The sequence below is a fragment of the Protopterus annectens genome, chromosome 1.part0, assembly GCF_019279795.1.
Source record: "Protopterus annectens isolate FY-2018-M chromosome 1.part0, PAN1.0, whole genome shotgun sequence".
In the NCBI taxonomy this organism is placed as follows: Eukaryota; Metazoa; Chordata; order Ceratodontiformes; family Protopteridae; genus Protopterus; species Protopterus annectens.
In genome coordinates, this window is record NC_056725.1 from 1,611,086,210 (window position 1) to 1,611,105,064 (window position 18,855).

The 18,855-nt window shown below is 37.1% G+C and overlaps 1 protein-coding gene across 1 annotated transcript in view; it reads left to right on the forward strand.

Moving 5' to 3' along the window:
- CACNA1I (calcium voltage-gated channel subunit alpha1 I) overlaps positions 1 to 18,855 on the forward strand; it is a 3,136,920-nt gene that overhangs the window by 17,599 nt on the left and 3,100,466 nt on the right. Inside the window, exon 2 of the mRNA XM_044073362.1 lies at positions 11,870 to 12,003. Coding sequence (XP_043929297.1) covers positions 11,870 to 12,003 — 134 coding nt within the window. The remainder of the gene's footprint in view (positions 1 to 11,869; positions 12,004 to 18,855) is intronic.

Consider the following 18,855-nt stretch of genomic DNA (forward strand, 5'->3'; position numbering starts at 1 on the left):
AATTCTGGGCTTTTTGCATAATAATAACAATAATTAATTCTTTTTTTTCCTGAATAGTCCACACTATCGTCTTTATGGCTCTTCTTTGGCCTATCAGTCTTTGTGATTTTTGTGCACTGCTATTTGCTTCTACAATGGGAGGGGGGGCATCCTCCCCCTGGGCCTGGCCTGGACACATTGTAGGAATGTTTCTGTATTTTGAGGATTCTACACTGTCATTTTTTCCTGTCCTGGCATTAGCGCCTACCAGGATCGGGAACTTTTTATGCTGGATCTTGTACACCCAGCTATCATTTTTTTAAATGTTGATCTACTTCTGTCCATGATATATGCTCTATAAATATTGTCTATATATCAGTGTCACCTTAGTGAGATTTTGTGAAAAACAGGGTCCGCCTTGTGAAGGTACTCACCAAGACTTAAGGATGAATTCAGTTTCAGCAGTACCACTCTCCTTTCCTTGCTGACTTATCATCTCTTCATTTGGACCCCAAATTCTTTGGGCCATTTAGTCTCCACATTTGGGGTTTTACTGTAGCTGGTTCTGAAATTTCAAATGGTTACTTTAAGAATTGTCTCATGCTAATGGAAAATGCACTGCTACTTGAAAAGACCATAAATATCTGTGAGAGGTACACAGAATAATAGGGTTACGTTCTTAGTAGCAGAACATTCTTGTGCAAATTTAGGCATGTCTACTGCAATATTTATAGATGTATTGAAGAATGCATGCAAAAGAACCTCATTTGCACTTTAAGAAGTCATACATTTGAAGAATCAGGAGTATCATACACATAACACATTACACAATCCTCCCAAAGTCTAGAATAACAACTGGAGAGGCTGAAAAAGTACCTCACAAAGAGGATACTAGGCATTAAACACTTGTCCTATATGAACAGACTCAGAAAACTCCAACTATGTCTCATATCGCCTTCTTAAAAACGATCTCTGCTTGACTTACAATGCCGTGTCTGACCTAGCTCTGTTAGAAATGCTACATCTAATGAAATCCCAATCCCTCCACATTAAATGCTCCAGAGACCTCAACCTCATTACCACAATCAACAGAACAAGCTGGAGGGACAGGTTTATAACCCAGAGACTGCCCATGCTATGGAATAGACTTCCCATACATGTCAAGCGGAGCACCTCACTGGCCCTCTTCAACAGAAATCTTGATGAGTGGATGGGAAACAGAAAATTCACCCCATGGTTCGCTCCAGTGGCTCTAACAGACAGAGGCACTGGGAACTAAGGTCGGGTGGCACAATACCAAGGTAATCCTATGGGCTAGGCTTGTAAAGGCTCCAGGGCCATTAGCCTAGTAAACACCTATGAACCTATGAACTGCTTATACACAGTGACCATACAATGGCAATAGAGTCCATGATATCAAAGCATTTAAGGATAAAACTGAACCAAAGAGCTAAGACTCCATAAGGCATACATCACAACTAGTTAATCCAAAACATTCCAGTAAATGGTTGACTTCATTTACTGTAAAAGAGGCATGTGCTTCTCTGGACTTTGAAAGCAGTCTAGGACAGTTTGATGCCTGTCTGCCTGGAGGCAAATTTAAGGATTTAAAATGATTAAAGGTGAATATTGCATGAGCAATGTTCAAAATAGATTGAATAATCCAAGACAGTCCTCCAATAGGAATATAAATAATGATACAGGGGGTTTATGAGACATATTAGCTAAAATGAAAGAAACACAACTACATAATGAACTCAGGTTCTCACTCTTAGATATGTAAGAAGGGAACAAGGTTTATGGACCATTCTAGCATCAAGGGAAAATACAGCTGCTTAATGAGGTCCTTCACAACATATCCATCTCGCACCTACTTATCAAGACAAAACTCAAACATTCAAACAGTGGCTAAGGATGGCATAGCATAAACAAAGGATTCATTGCCTGTAAGCCCTGGGTGAGATGCATAACCAGTCAAAGTGATTTGCACATGATCTAGGAGGAAATATCAGTTTGGATGGAACAAAGATTAAAAGTGTTTCAATGTCATCCAAAGCTATTTGAAACTCAGTGCTGAGAAAAAATGTTAGATGTGTGCAGCAAAGAATAAGCATAGCAAATGGGTATTATAAGAAAACATCACGGGGGTGCAGAATGAGAAACCATAAGTAGAATAATGCTAAAGAGAAATGGTGAAAAGGTTATCTTTAAGACAGCAACAAATTAATACGTTTGCAGAACTGAAATGCAGCTGGGCAATCACTTTGTTTTGTGTACAATGAGAAATGGGAGGAAAGAGAAAAATGCAAAAAAACAAAAAACGTGCACAAAGGAATGAAGGGATAATGTGCCAAATTATTTAACAATGCATACGAGTCTGACTTTTTGTGGAATAAAAGCAGGGATGGCACTCTCAACATAACTGAAATTGAATATTTATCAGTTGTTTCCTGAAAAACAATCTTTTGTTAGGACCCCCAAAACTAAGTTACAGCACATTTTCTTTTAATAAATTGAGAAATATATTCTATTCTTTACCTGTTATTTTAGTAGCTGTCATTTTATCAGACAGAAATGAGTTGTATTTTTATATATAGAGCATAATATATTTAATATGGTCTATGTGTATGCAGTTTAAACTGTGTGAGTTTAGTTAAATGAATATAATTGATTGCTGCTTGACAGTCATTTTGTGCATCATGGCTTGAACAGCAATAAACAAAGACTATTGGAAGGCCGTTTGTAGAACACAGTATACAGGCTTGGAGAGCCTGGAATATAAAACTACATACAAAATAGATGTTTGGAAGATTTATTAGAAAGATGAATACCTTCACAGTCCATTCAGCACCTCAGCTTTGTGAAACTACGCCACACGCCTCTTTTGTCCCATTTTAGCGCTGTGGCTCATCTCCTGTCTTTGTTTCCTGGTCTCCTGAAACAAAATGGTAATAATAATAGGTTTGCCATGCCTAACACCTATCTCTACTCTCTGCTCTCAATGCGCACCATTCCCCTGTCTAGTGAATTTAAGTATTACCCTTACTACATGTCTTGTATAAACTATCCACTTCCACAACTCGCTAGAACATTCCAAAGAGCATCATTAGATTTGGCCGTATTAACCACAAGAGCATCATAAACACACTTCATTTTCAACAGAAAAGAATCTGCTGCCATCAAAAGAATGTTATTACTTTCACAAACTTGTTTGTGTCTTTCGGCTTTTCCCGGTTAGGGGTCGCCACAGCAGAACTCCGGTCTGTTACTATTGGTAGTTGATTTTTACGTGCCATGTTACCAGCCTTGATGCACAACCTTCAATGAAGGTATGCCCATTCACGCATGTCAACACGCAGAAGACGCTCTAGCTGAGAATCGAACTGGACAGCATATTACTGTGAGGCGACAATGCTACCGCAGCACCACCACTTATTACTTTCACAAACTAAAATGTTTAAAGACAAATGCCTTGATAAGCCCTACTTCCCAGTTCTTATTCAGCATTTATCTTTATAGAAATGGCAAACAGATCATGCAAGAAAACATGGGGTCCTCCTCATGGTCTAAGCTTAGTTCAGGATAACCACCTCACCTCAAATTTAGAGTTCTTCATTTTGTAAGGGTCCTTGCTGAATGCTTTATTGTAACTATGTTTTTTTTCATTGCCTACATCCTTGTCCACACCAGCTGCTTCAGGACTGCCCTCTCCATTAGTGTATGCCATCATATTAACATCACAACTTGCTGGTTGCTGATGTCAAATGGATATGCAACCATGTTTTTCAGAAAAATAAGCAAGCTGATTTTGCTTAAAACAAAAAAAGACCACTCAACAACCAGAAGTGCTTTATTTCTTGATTGAGTATTTACAAGCAGGTTTGACTAGGCCTTTGGCATATGTCTTCCCCTCATCGCAAATGATCATTTTCACTCACATTTCCTTCTTTCACCTCACCATGAATGACCATTTTTTCACTCACATTTCCTTCTTTCACCTCACCATGAATGACCATTTTTTCACTCACATTTCCTATACAAGAAAAAGCAAAAAAAAAAAAAAGGTTTCCAAGGTCACTACTTCTTTGTACACCCAAAGTGTGAAGATGATTGAATATGATTTTTTTCATCCCACCTGCTTCTGCCACAACCTTATGTGCATACCTATAAAGCTTTATTAGTAAAGTTGACCATTATTTCAACCCTGCACAGTCACAGTTCCAAATGTGTGAAACAAGGTTTGTGTTCTCACTACTAGAATGGTGGTTTACTGTTTCCCCTAATTGGAATTCATAAAACACTTTTACCTAAAATGAAACTGACTGAATGTTGCTTGCCAAAAAGAAATTCACAATGCAACACTGTTGCAGTTGGTTATAATTAGGTGAGGTGAAGGCTTTTCCCTCATTATGAGGTTATGGGAGCTTTGTTCACATGACGTTTTATGCTAAGTGCTATCTTATCCAGGCTCATTTGTGGAAATGGCATTGCTCAAAACCAGTTTAATGAAATGTACCACATCTGTATTAAAATTCCTTCTTTAGATACAAAGCTCTTAACCAAAACTATAGACTAAATTTGTACTTTCTCTTTTGTTTATCCAACCTTGCAAGCCTTTCATTCACCCCAAATGTTTCTCATTTATCTCACTAACCTTCAAAAAGAATAAGCCTGTGGCAGCAAAGTCTGTTCCTCCCCCAGATTCACTGTATGGCATCATATCCAATAAAAGATCAGACCATTCCATACACCCCTCTTCATTCTACTTCCAAAAGGCAAAATGCAAATATATGACCCAACCTAAGGCATTTCTTGTTTATTCCTTAAGATTCTTGACTAAAATGGTGTGTACTGGATTAGTTAGTTTATCTGGTCAATGGATGACTAAACAAGCACATAAAATAGAATCAGCAGATAGTTTCAGAGGCAGTAAACTTAAGTCACTGCATGGCATTCATGGTCCCTACTTGCTTTACTTTTTTCTTGATTTGTAGTCAATTATTCCTGGAAAGAAGTGTGATGAATGGAGAAGAAACAATTGGTTTGGCTGTTAGCATGTATACGTTATGTAAACCTTGAAATACATTTCTAAGGACAACACTTTGTTCTATCTTTAGTTAGTACATCTTTTTATGTTAAAGTTGACCATGATCTGCAGATAAAGTATGTAAAAATCCATCCTCTGAAAAAGGTTTGTATTTCATAATTTACATGGGATTGTGATATACAGTTATAAAATAACATACATGTGACATATAAACAACAATAATCCTTCAGAAAAAATAGTACAACTCTGCAGATGAAGTTAATTATGTTAAGATCTGTATACATTGTTGTATGTTTTGACCAATACTAAATGATTTTATTAACAGTATAACCTTTTTATATTGCACCATTTTATTAAATGTTTAGAAAACATTCTAAGAACTCAGTGACAGATAACTAACAGTGTGTGTGTGTGTGTGTGTGTGTGTGTGTGTGTGTGTGTGTGTGTGTGTGTGCGCGTGTGTCTATATTTGTTTATGTGTGTGTACATGTTTGTGGGGAGGATCTTTTGCACAGGAATGTAACATACAAATTTGGCAGTGCATGGTGAGTTCATGCTGAGCAATTCAACAAAAGGCCAATTTAAGGTAACCAAAAGGAAAGATTTTTTTTTTCAGCGAACTGCCCCCTGAACACCAAACTGAGGAGGTAAACCCTACCACAATCATCATGGATGGGCAGGTCTTCCAAAACACCTTATGCATAGTCACTATCTCTTTGGTTACGCTGCAGATGATAAAGGGTAGTAGAAGTGTTTTCAGTAGATCTTTTTCTAATCAACTGGAACCCTAGGAAAATTTCCTCAAGTAGGATGGTGCAGTGGTGCAGTGGTGTGCATTGTTACCTCATAGTAAGAGGTTTTCTGGTTTGATTCTTGGCTGGGGTGCCTTCTGTGCAGACTTTGCATGTCCTCCCTGCATTTGTGTGGGTTTCCTCCCATGTTGCAAAGAATGCATCTGGAGTGTTTTGCCCCAAGCCTCTGCTGATATTTGGCTTGTTCCAAGTCAGAATTTCCCTGTAAATAAATAATAAATAAATAAATAAATACACAGGTGCCATGTCCTCTGTTAGATACAACTTCATGCAAATGACATTGATAAACTGATTATTTTGTGTGTGTGGGTGTGTGAGTGCATGCCCATGTGCTATTGTGTGTAGGCATACATGAGTGGGTGTGTATGTATGTGTGTGTATGTATGTATGTATGTATATATATATAGGTATACTTTACATGGCCGACTGTTCACAAAGTCAACTTTCGTATGGCCAAGACCATATGATCGACTTTCAAAAAGCTGACCATGTAAACTAAACATATAAAACACAGTAAACACTTACCTTAAACTGTTAGCAAGGGGGGGCTACACCCCCCACGCCCCCCGTAACTTAAATATACTAACTCCAACATCACACTACAGTGCGGAAGAAGGAAATTTTCCTATTCCGCACTGTACAGAGATAACGGTTTCCCATGGTCAGCTTTTCAAAAGTTGATCATATGATCTTGGCCATATGAAAGTCAACTTTCTGAAAAGTCGACCATGTGAAGGTGACCCATTTATATATATCCACAAATATACTGCATATATCTATATCTATAACTATATCTATCTATCTATCTATATATACATATATATATATATATATATATATATATATATATATATATATAAATATGGATCTGTTAGATGATCAGATAATCGAGTTTTCAGAAACTCGAAATTCATATGGATGAGAGCATATGAAAAAACTTGAACATAAAAAACCCCCCCACAAAAATCAACTTTTTTTGCATTTATGAGGCAAGCTCCCCTGCTCCCCCACACTCCCTGTCAATTATATACCAAATTTCAGATCACAGTACAATGACGAAAAGGGTAAATTTCTCGATCTTTACTGTACTGCAATCTATACAAAAGCTTTGAGTTTTCAAAAACTCGATCATATGATCTCGACCATATGAATTTCGAGTTTCTGAAAACTTGATCGTCTGATAGGGATTATATATAGGGATCCATATATATATATATATATATATATATATATATATATATATAGATATATATATATATATATATATGTGTGTATGTATATATATATATATATATATATATATATATATATATATATATATAAATTTACACACACACACTCATGTTATTTCTAGGGTAGATGATTAGTAACAAAAGCTGACCATGAGGAGCAAAAGAACAAACTAAAATATTGGAGAAAATTTAGCATTTTATCTCTTTCCTACTTTGCAGGCAATAGTCTAGTTACCGTGGCTGAGAAGCAAATATTTTGCTATATAGGTCAAAGTATTTCTACTCAAAGTACTGGTTAATACACTGTTTAAACAGACATGTCAGCTATAGTGTTTTACCTGATAGATAAGTTGCCCTGCAAATTACTATACTGTGTAACTAAGTTAAGAACAGAAATGTCGAGAGTCCCTGTTGTAAAGGTTCTCTGATTATTACTCAGATAATAAGCAATTGACAGTAAGCACTGTTTACAATAAAAAACAGCAGGATGCTGAAAACAAGCAAAGAAAGGTGTTCACAAAATAGCCATATCTTCTACAAGCTGTATATTGGTATTTCATTGATCCAAACATGGCATGCATTGGCAGAAGGGCAAAGCAAACCGATTCACAGTTTCCAGCCACAGAATGGCTTTTCCCTAACAGATCACATTTTGAGTACATGCACTGCAGTTACAGCTCCAAGTCAGTTCTTTTTTTTTTTTTTTTTTTAACAGTGAAATATTGCTGTACTCGGTCCACTTCTTTTGTTGTTTTCATTCTGAAGGAGTTTCAGAGCAGATAAAAGTGTGCACCTGAATTTTCTTGAAGCAAACAATATTTTCATATTGTGAGGATAGCAATCTCAGGCTTTTGTCTATACACGTGTTTGATTTCGTTGCAATGTCTGTGAAACTGTGTATTTAGTATCATATTCAGTTATCCCCAGTGGAGAAGGGAAGTGCTCATCCCTCAGGAGGGTGTAAGCATATTAAAGCATCCAAAGAAATGAGATTGTGGAAAGGAAATAGGAAAGGCGGCAACACTCATCTTCATCATTCAAACCTTAAAACCCTGAACAAGGTTGATGAATCTAAAATAAATTACTTTATTAGCAAGCAATTAAAGGAAATCCCAAACTGCTAAGCTGCCAACAGCTGTGTTGCAACAATGAAAAATGTTTCTAACTATTATCGGTATCATATTCATGCTGGTTCTTATTAAAATGCAAATCATTTGTTTAAGTGGAAATGTTAACATTTAGCTCCATATTCAAGAAACATGTGCATAACTTAACATAAATATTTTCTGCATTTTTTAAAAACTATATTAAAATGCAGTTCACTAATTAAATAATGACGCATGTAGGCAAAATCTTGCCAGCTGTCACTCAAGAATTCTTTTTTAAGTTAAGAATAAGTAGGCATTGCCTTTTTAACAATGGCTTGATATTTTATTACTGTCAGATTTTTCAATCATAATCTCTGATGTACCAGCTTTCATAGTGCCAGCATTATTCTGCATATAGTATTACTTTCATTTCTTTTGGTAATACATTCCAGACAAAATATCCAATAATTTTTCTGTAACGTGATTAATGTTATGGACAACCGAGGGAAAGATCACATAAGAAATCATGCAGCTGTTCTCACAAAGTAAGTGCTTCAAAGTAAATCAAAGAAAAGAAAAATAAAAAGCAGCGAAATGACACAGGATCTGAATCAAAAAAACATTTGGAGCAGAATGACATTAACCTCCACTGAACTGATGGAATGCTCATTGCATTAGTATGATTCCATAAGATGTCTCATATCGTATTCCTCAGAAATACTTTTAGGGTAGGACAGTGGCCACATGCTCGGCACTGCATTGTTCATGCAGTCCTACTATGAAGCAATAAGTGACAATACCACAAGCGTCAGAAATATAATGCTCAAAACATAAAAAAGGCAAAAAAAAAACCTTAAGTGTTTTTGTAGGGGGAAGTATCTCCAGACTTAAATATATATATATATATATATATATATATATATATATATATATATATATATATATATATACATACTGATGCCAGAGGCACCAGTTTCACACCTACTCAAAGAAAGGCAAAATTACCTAAAAGAGGGGAATCACTGCTCATGGTCACTTAGAAATGAAACCAGCAGTGATTTCATATGGAAAACAGTGATCACCATTGTGTTCCTCGTGGCTTGTGCTTTGTGCATCTGATACTTTGGGAATCCATCTTAGCCACCTGTAGATATACCACCATGATGTATCCTAACATAACACCAATATCAGGCTGAAGGCATGACTTAGGAGAATAACTTTGTATATGCCCATGTAAACCAATTTGATTACAAACACACAATACAGAATGAATTACAGTGTTAAAGTCACAACACCTGAACAGCATATCTATAGCAAAAGATTTGTTAATAGTGCACTTGGTACATAAAATGGAGGTGTTCACCAGAAATGCTGACATAGAGTGCTTACTCATACTACGACATGAACTGTAAAGAAAGTTGCATTGTGGGTAGTAGGTGATGTTATGAATAACTGGTTTCTAGGAGTTGCAAGTTTCTTAACAGATCCATTTTTTTAACGAGTGGTGTGTATGGCATATTGATTGCTATGGCTACCAAGCACCATTTTGTTCTCCTGGTTTGACTCCCCTGATCTCCAGTTACCTAGTGTGTGATTTTAAGCAAGACACTTGACCAAACTATATTTCCTGGTCACCACTGAAGAGAGGCATTTGTGCCTAATGGGTTTTAGCAAATGAATAAAATAAATATATTTTGTGCTTAGCCACAAGTAAGCCTTGCAGCTAATTACAAAGATTTCTGAATCCCACAAAATTTAAGAAATTCTCAGAAATATTCATGGCCAACAGCAAATAAAACAGATTTGCATACACCATTTCACCATTAGAATATATATACAGCAGCTGTTTTAAAGGGAATATCGCAACCTGTACCCACCCATATTTCAAAGATAAATGGCAAACTGGGACATTATCCATCATTTAAAGTGACTGTATTAGGGTACTGCTTTGACAGCATTAGGGTACTGCTTTCATGGAAAGAATTGCATGGATTATTGCATTTAATCTTATCGGTCAGAATATTCACAGAAATGGTCTCCACATCACTGAAAACAGGAATTACTACTAATACGATTAATATGTAAATTAATGAAGATCCTTTGAAATAACTTCAAAAGCAAAGGCTACTTTTTTGCTTTGATAAATATTTAATTTGTTTCACATTTATATCAAGAATAATTCAGGACTCACCTACTGAAAAAGTACATATATAAAATAATGCATGTTAATCATTTATTTTCTTTCTGCCAATTGTTGCCACATGCACTGATGGGTATCCCAAACTAACTCTTGCTGTTTACTGTCTTTCTTCTTGTCATTCATACCCCTAATGTTTTTTTTTTCAAGCAGCTCACATTTTCTTATCTGCATCTTAAATTCCTATGAGTCCCTTCTCTATTTAAATGGTAGATGCCTATTATGCTCTTTGACCTTTGTCTAGCTCATTCTAGTGCAAGTCTCTAGCAACAGCTGGCTGGTGCCCAGTATCTGTTCAAACCACAGGGTCCCATTCTAAATATTTTCTTTTAAGCAACAAAACATCACATATAGGTCAACATCTATGTCAGTTATTTTTCCTATGAATTGCTGCTAGGCCATGCAGAAAACTACATGAAAATGTCCATCTTAAATAATAAGAGAAGTTAACTGCTGCGTATTCCTGACAACCATACCAGGCCTGCCTTGTGGCATCCAATCACTGTTTATACAATCTTGGTCATTGGAATCATTCATGGGGCATAATTACAACAGCGTACACAATATTATTAAAGGAAAGAGTAATAAAGTGCATATTCTACCATTTTATTTACATCACAGGCCTATAGTCTCAAGTTACGATATGTGGTAACAGTTTAGTGGTGCATGAATTTAGCTGTTATCTGTTCCTGATAGCCTGGCAAGATAAGAAATTGAGCATTAGAATTCATGCCACTTAAAGTGAAAGAAAGAGGGCTAAGAAGTAACATTTATGTCATAAACCGCATTCATTTGCAGCTAACATAAGTGTTAAAAGCAGTTTAAGACCTTTGTAAAGAATGTGTGGTAAATGGCTGCAGGCTTGAGAATTTAATGCTGATGTATGACTTTAAAATCTCCCAGGTGGCTCACTATAAAATAGAGGCAGTAAAATGAAAATGAAATGAAAACTATAATACCTCATAAGGAGGAACAGAGGAGCCTGCAGCCTTATGTCCTTATACTGAAGATTCTGTATGTGCAAGCCTGTGTGTGTGTGTGCGTGTGTATGTCTGTATGGTTATAAGTCTGTGTGGTGCGTGCGTGTGTGTTTGTATGGGTATGTCTGTGTGCGTGTGTGCATGTGTGCACGCGCTGCATGTGTGTGTGTGTGTGTGTGTGTGTGTGTGTGTGTGTGTGTGTGTGTGTGCTTAGTGTCTGTGTGACAGACAGAGACTGGCTCCTTCTGCCTCTCTTTCCCTTCATCTCTCTCTCTCTCTCTCTCTCTCTCTCTCTTTCTGTCTCACTGTCTCTCTCTCTCTCTCTCTCCCCCTCTCTCTCTCTCTCTCTCTCTCTCTCTCTCTCTCTCTCTCTCTCCCTCTCTCTCTCTCTCTCTCTCTCTCTCTCTCTCCCCCTCTCCCCCTCTCCCTCTCCCTCTCTCTCTCTTTCTCTTTCTGTCTCACTCTCTTGCTGTCTGACAGCTTTAGAAAACTATTCTTACGTTCTACTTCCTCATTATTTTTCTCTTACTACAGACATTCGATGACTTCATCTTTATCTTCTTTGCCATGGAAATGATGGTCAAGATGGTTGCTTTGGGAATATTTGGAAAGAAGTGTTATCTTGGGGACACCTGGAATCGACTTGACTTCTTCATTGTCATGGCAGGGTAAGTCACGTGTGTGCACTGATGATAAAAATTAAAACACAAACATCAAAACGTAAGTGATGCATATTTTGTGTTTATAGAAATTAAATTATGCAATCATTTATATGAAACATGTTAACAAGCATTTAAATGCCAGTTCATTATTCAGCTGGCTAGTTACTTAGTTTGTCAGTTTGATTCTTAACCTTGTATGTACAGCTGACCGTAACCATTTGCAGTGGCGATCCATGGAGAAAACCTCTAGGCATGTTTTAGCAAGAATGAAGCTTATGACTAAAAAAGTATTTGTAGATTGTTGTGCAGTATTCATATTAAGTCCATTTATAATAACACACAGTATAATATATTTTGCATAATTTGATTATACAAAGGAATGAGAACGCATGTATGGCCAGAAATGGGACCATTAATGGGATATAAGGTGTAAAAAATACAGAAGGTTATATAGTCAGCCATGATAATTAGTCATTCATGCAGTAATAGGACCAGCAATGTTATATCAACAGTAGTATTACTAAGTAATGTGATCTGAAGAGTAGTATGACTATCCAGGTAGTATCAATAGAAAGGGAAATAGTAAATTGTTATGAGGAGTATTATGGCTATTAAAAGTGATATGTGCAGTAATATTGCTAGTAATTATAGTAATAGTGAAATGAAGGGTAGTAAATTTATTCTTGTGATATCAACAGTAATATGGACAGTTAGGCAATGTAAGGAGCAGTAGAATTAAAAACGTAAAATGTGCAGTACTGCTTTAATGTGATATAGACTGTACTTCAGAAATGTGGTATGAAGAGTTGTTTGGATAATAATGTGATATGAGGCTTGGTATAATTAATAATGTGATATGAGGAGCAATAAGATTAATAATTGAAATGAAGAGTATTATGATTAGTCATATGATTTGAGTAGTATGAATAGTAATGTGAAAGAGCAATTTCTATGAGTAGCATCAACTGTACTATGACAGTCATAACACAGTAAACAATTCAGTCACCGAACCAAAACTGAATACTGCTTTAAAACATTTTTCAACAGTGCTTATTATTAAAAAATGCATTGTAACATCAACAAGGACTGTGTATTTGTACCAGTGTGTGTCATGACACAATGAAACAAAGGCAGCTTTTTTGTAGATTGCTGTAAAGAGGAAACAGTACCTCAAATCTAACCAAGGCCCATGTATTATAATCTGTATCAAATATTTAGAGGGAAGCTTCAGTGGTATCATTGCAAATCACAGAACAGGAAATTAAACGGAGGTGAGCAAATGTAGCAGGATAATTGGCTGCATTGGTAATTAACAGATGACATATGTAGGAATTAAAGGTCAAAGTTGAAAGTGGACACAATTAGGAAACCAAAAGCGGTGAGGGAAACGAGCAGAACCATAATTCATACATGACAGAGGAGAACATGACTAAGTTTAAATGTTTTTATAAGATACTCATATAGAAGTTAATAAATGATGTCAAACTATGTTGTTAAGAAGTGACAGTGAAATATACAAGTTACACTGCGGTGTCAGGCTACCATTGCTTTCAAAAGCTGAAACAGCCATTTACAAATGATAGTAATATTTTAAGACGTAAGAATAATGCAGTGAAGAGAGCTCTGCCAACTGGTACAGAGGATTAAAACTGTAAGTTATTACATGCTGCTTCTTGTAGTCTGTGGTTTGATTCCATCTACCTATGTTTGCCTATTATGAGAACAGGTGTCTTAAGCACGCAGTGTTCCTGGAATGTATGAAAAAGGTTCATTATGATTACTGTGGTTAATAAGTTATATGTACTTACTTTATGATGAAGCCTGCTGCATTTATGCATCATATGTAGCTCCTGGTGGAAGCCGACATTTCAATCTCAGTTTTCTGGCAAGAAATGCCACTTTAAAGTGATTGCCAGTCAAGTGTACTTTTTCTGATTAATAAGTTGATGAGCAAAACAAAGCTGAGTGACATGAATTATGCTTTGTAATTCTAAGAGATTGCATGTTTTAAATGCTTGCAAGAAAGGACATGGCTGAAGTAACAACTCTAGAAGCCTTGTAGAGTGCAGAGAAAAATGTCACTATTGTACTCTAATGTTTGAATGGATTATAAATAACAAAAACTCTGAGTGTATTACAATCTTTAAAGCTTCTTTTTTGTTTCCTATGCTGAGTTACTTTTTACTGCAGCACAATGACCATGCAAACCATGTGTTTTGGATGTAGTGAATTTAATATATGATTTGTGTTTGTTTTTTGAGATAGATGTTTGCCATTTTCATTCTGAGATCAGTCTATTTCTGCTGTTTGATTAGAGTTTTAATTTAAGACTAGTGGGAAACTTCTTGATCAGGACTTGGAGTTTGGCCAGGGAAATACTATGACAAGCAGGACTGTGTGTCAGTCTGTGGTAGAGATTTGTCAGCAGTGTGTCAGTCTGTGGTATTGAATTGCCATCAGTGTACCAGTCTGTGGCAGTGAGTTTCCATCAGTGTACCAGCCTGTGGTATTAAATTGCTGTCAGTGTACCAGTCTGTTGTAAAGAACTGCCATCGGTGTACTAGCCTGTGGTAGTAAATTGCAATTAGTGTACCAGTCTGTGGTATTGAATTGCCATTAGTATACCTGTCTGTGGTACTGAATTGGCATCAGTAAACCATATTAAAGGTTTTAGAACGGACTAAGAATATCACAGCAGTGTGCTTTTCTTGCTGATTTATGGCATGATATAATCCATCAGTGTATCAGTTTGTAGTAAAGAATAGCCATTAGTGTACAAGTCTGTGGTATTCATTTGCTGTCAGTGTACCAGTCTGTGGTAGAGAACTGCCATCAGTGTACTAGTCTGTGATATTAAATTGCTATCAGTGTACCAGTTTGTGGTACTGAATTGCCAGCAGTGTACCAGTCTGTGATAGAGAATTTCTGTAAGTGCACCAGCCTATGGTACTGAGATGCCATCTGTGGAGAGGTTTCAGAAACTGACTTCCACAATGAGGTTTTCATTTTACCAGTCAGTATAGGTCACGATCCTCACCTGTGGCCAGTGGGTAGTATCCTCAAGTATCAGACTGAGTATCTGTGGCTGGTGGGCAGTATCCACAAGTATCAGACACAGTATCTCTGGCTAGTGGGAAGCATCCTCAAGAATCAGACTGAGTATCTGTGGCTGGTGGGCAGTATCCTCAAGTATCAGGCAGAGTATCTGTGGCTGGTGGGCAATATCCTCAAGAATCAAACTGAGTATGCCTGAAAAAGAACTGATGTTTGCTTTGTGGCAAAGCTGGCGCACTGTTCATATATCAGAAATCAAGGAGGTCATCATGGTATAGCTACCCCAGAGGAATCAGATGAGGAAGTCTGTGTGCTTTGTAAGGATGAGTCCTCACTGATTTCCACTGGAGGCTTACTAGCATAATTCAATAACATAAGGCCTTGAGGGAGACCAAGGCTAATTTAAAGGGATTTTATTTTTCAGCTTTCCTCATAACACCTGAAGGACAAATGAGATACACTTAACAGAAATAAAGTGATAGGGAATTCTGGTCTGCATTACTCAGCTTACTACCATCATAACCCTCAACAAGATAAGAGGTTTGGAAAATGATGATGGTGATGATTACTTAACTTGAGCATCTCAGTCAGTTTTAACAGAGTGATACAACTGTCCATCAGAGCAGTGTCTGAAACTGCTGGAGTTATTCTCGTGCAACATTAAAGAATCAATATTATACTAGAAGAAAGTTTAGCCTTGCAACAGTTATGCTTCATATATGATTTACAAAATGAGTAAAGATAAGCATGACTTTCCATAATGATAAATTCAGTAAGATTCAGAGTCTGATGAAGTACATGCATACATCTGGTAGTATATGAATTAGATGAGAACGACCAACCATATTAAAGGTTTTAGAATGGTCTAAGTATATTGGGGCAGTGTTCTTTCCTTGCTGAGTTATGGCATGATATAATCCAATTCCCTAAAGCAGGCCAGGTCAGCCCCATGGATAAGCTGTAAACCTTGATGCATGTCTGGGAATTTGCCGTTATATATCTAATGATAAAGCAGTTTATTGCATACTATTCTTTCTGTGATCTTTGCTGATATACACTATGAGCCATACAGTTCACAGCCCCACTGTAATGAAATGGAATGACCAGTGCCTGGTTCCACAGAGATGATACTGCTATTTCCCACAAATTCCCATTAATAACCTCACTCGCAAGTATACTCATAGAAATTGCAACAAGATGTATAAAGTCCGGGGTCTGTTCCTCCTTTCAACTTAAGTCTCAATTACAAGCTTATTCCAACTAACCCAGGAATTTAAACTAACCATCATTTAGGAATGCTAGTTAGGAATATTTAGAAAATATTTTAGAAAGTAAAATGCAACTGTAGGGGAATTGTTTACATCATATATTACCAATCGCACTGGTTCAATAGTTTTTGGTTGGCTTACTGCCTTATTTCTAGCTTTCTATATGTAAGTTTGATAATTCATTGATTACGTAACAAATTTACTCAATTATTGTTGTAGAAAGCTAGATGTTCATCATATTGATATCTGCTGCAAAAGCTTTAGCTATATGGTCATATCCTGCCAAGGATATAACTGCTGGTCAGCTTCTAAACCATCAGGGCACCTTCAATACATCCAAACTGCCAGGCAGCTGGAGCTGAGCTGACTAAAAGACAAGTTTGGGTGTCAAGCCTTTCAGAGCTTTACTGTTGCCAAAGCGTATGCTCCTCTAATTATTTGAGGATCAATGGTTTGTTCCTTTGCTGGGCATATACATTGCCTTTGGGAAAACCCTTCCATTTTCTAAGTATCATTTATGTTTTATACCTTCAGGAAAGTCATTATAAAGCCAGGAGGTATATGTTTTAATGAACTGCCGTGAGACTGCAGTATACTTTTAAATGGGAGCACTTCTTATTTTTCCTTTCAGTTTAAACATTGTGTAAAGTAACTGAAAACTATTTTTGTCTGTGAAGAAATTGTGTTTATTTTATATTTTTGGTTTGTCTGTGTATTAAGGTGCTTTTTACTCTATTTTTCTATGAAAAAAAGTGAATTTTAAATACTTTTTTACTGGCATATGCTGCTTGTCTTCCCCAGGAAGGAGACACCGGGTTTGACTTGAGCATGGAACAAGCTACTGGTCCATGGTCAGTCCTTCTTCCAGCCACAAAAAGAAAAAGCTAAGCAAACAGCCAGCACAGCAGGCAAGAAATTTGCCTCAGTCCAAGGTAGGTGACTCTGCTGTGGTCATTTTTTGAAACTTAGACCACTCATCTTTTACCATGGATCACTCTGGTGTAAAACCCACAGCCACTATGGACCAGGGGTTAGCCATTTTCTCTGTGGCTCAAGAGTTCCTCTCAGTGGGCAAGGGAGATACACTGTTGTTGGTCCTGGGAGAGGGAATAGGGGAGATTTCACTGTTTTGTCAGAATGCTATATTCATCCCTGGGGAGTTAGTGTTTACCATTAGTAAGACAGCTGGCTCCATTTTTCCTGTCAAAAAGAAACAGAAAACTAAACATGTGTCTACTCCTTCTCATATTTCCTTAGACATGAGTAAATAATTGGGCCTAGCTCATGGTTTAATTCAGGCTATTGAGTCTTCTTGTAAAGTAGTTTATGGTAAAAGAAAGAGTGATACCTCTTTTCCTGAAGAGATTTATGATTCTGAATCTGATTAAGAAGATGTAAGGACAGATAAAGGGTTTCCTCGTTAGATTTCTAAAAAGATTCAGAGGAGAGCACATGTTATGATTCTTGCTGTGGGAAGTTATAGGTCCATATGTGTTTTCTAGACTAATGACCACAAAGGCCATTTTAAGCTTAGCCATCATCATCATCAGCCCCCTTTTTTCCCATTTTCTATATGGAGTCGGCATATCATGTTAACTGTCGCCAACTTTCTCAGTTCAGTGCCACACTCCTGCCTTCTTCAACACTCATGCCTGACTGTCCCAGATCTTCTTTCAAACAGTCCATCCATCTTTTTGTCGGATGTCCTTGTTTCCTCTTACCTTCTTCCTGTCTGTCCGAAAACTTCTTCACTAGATTGTCTTCTGCTTTTCTGCACATGTGTCTGAACCACCGTAATCTGTTCTCTTTGATCTTTCTGCAATTGAAGTTACTTTGGCTTCTGCTCTCATGTCCTCATTTCTTCATTTCTCCCACACTGTGCATCATACTACCCTTCTCAGGCACTTCATTTCCATCACCTCTATCTTCCTCATCTGCTCTGCCTTTACTGCCCAGGTTTCTGTACCATACAGTAGTACTAGTCATACCACTGTCTTGTACACCTTACTTTTCAGCTTCTTTGGCATTCTTCTCTTATAGACTACACTTGGCCCTCTACGCCAGTTGGCTGCAGCCCCTCTGATTCTAGCTTTAACCTCTTCATTCAGACTTCCATTCTCCTTAATCACCCCTCCCAGATACTTGAAGCTATGTATCTGTTCCACAATCTTCCCTTCTATCTCAATTCTCATCTTCTTTTGATTTCCCCAATTTGCTGCAGTTACCACTGTTTTATCCATGCTTATTTTCATCCCATGTGCCTTCAGTTTTCCATTCCATTACCCTATCCTTTAATGAAGTTCTTGCTCACAAAGCTATGCATCCGAAATCATTGACAAGTTCTGTTTCTCAAAGACTATTTCTAGAATGTCTCAGTGTGTTCACGAGAACACCAAGGTTTTCAGTTCCTTGGAAAATACTATGAATTGTTACAGATGGAATTTTTTGAACTTACACCAATTCCTCCTCTTCTGTCTCCTTTAGCGGATGTATGTGTTACTGTCTGCAGTTTTCCTGACAGCCAGCTGCCTCTAAA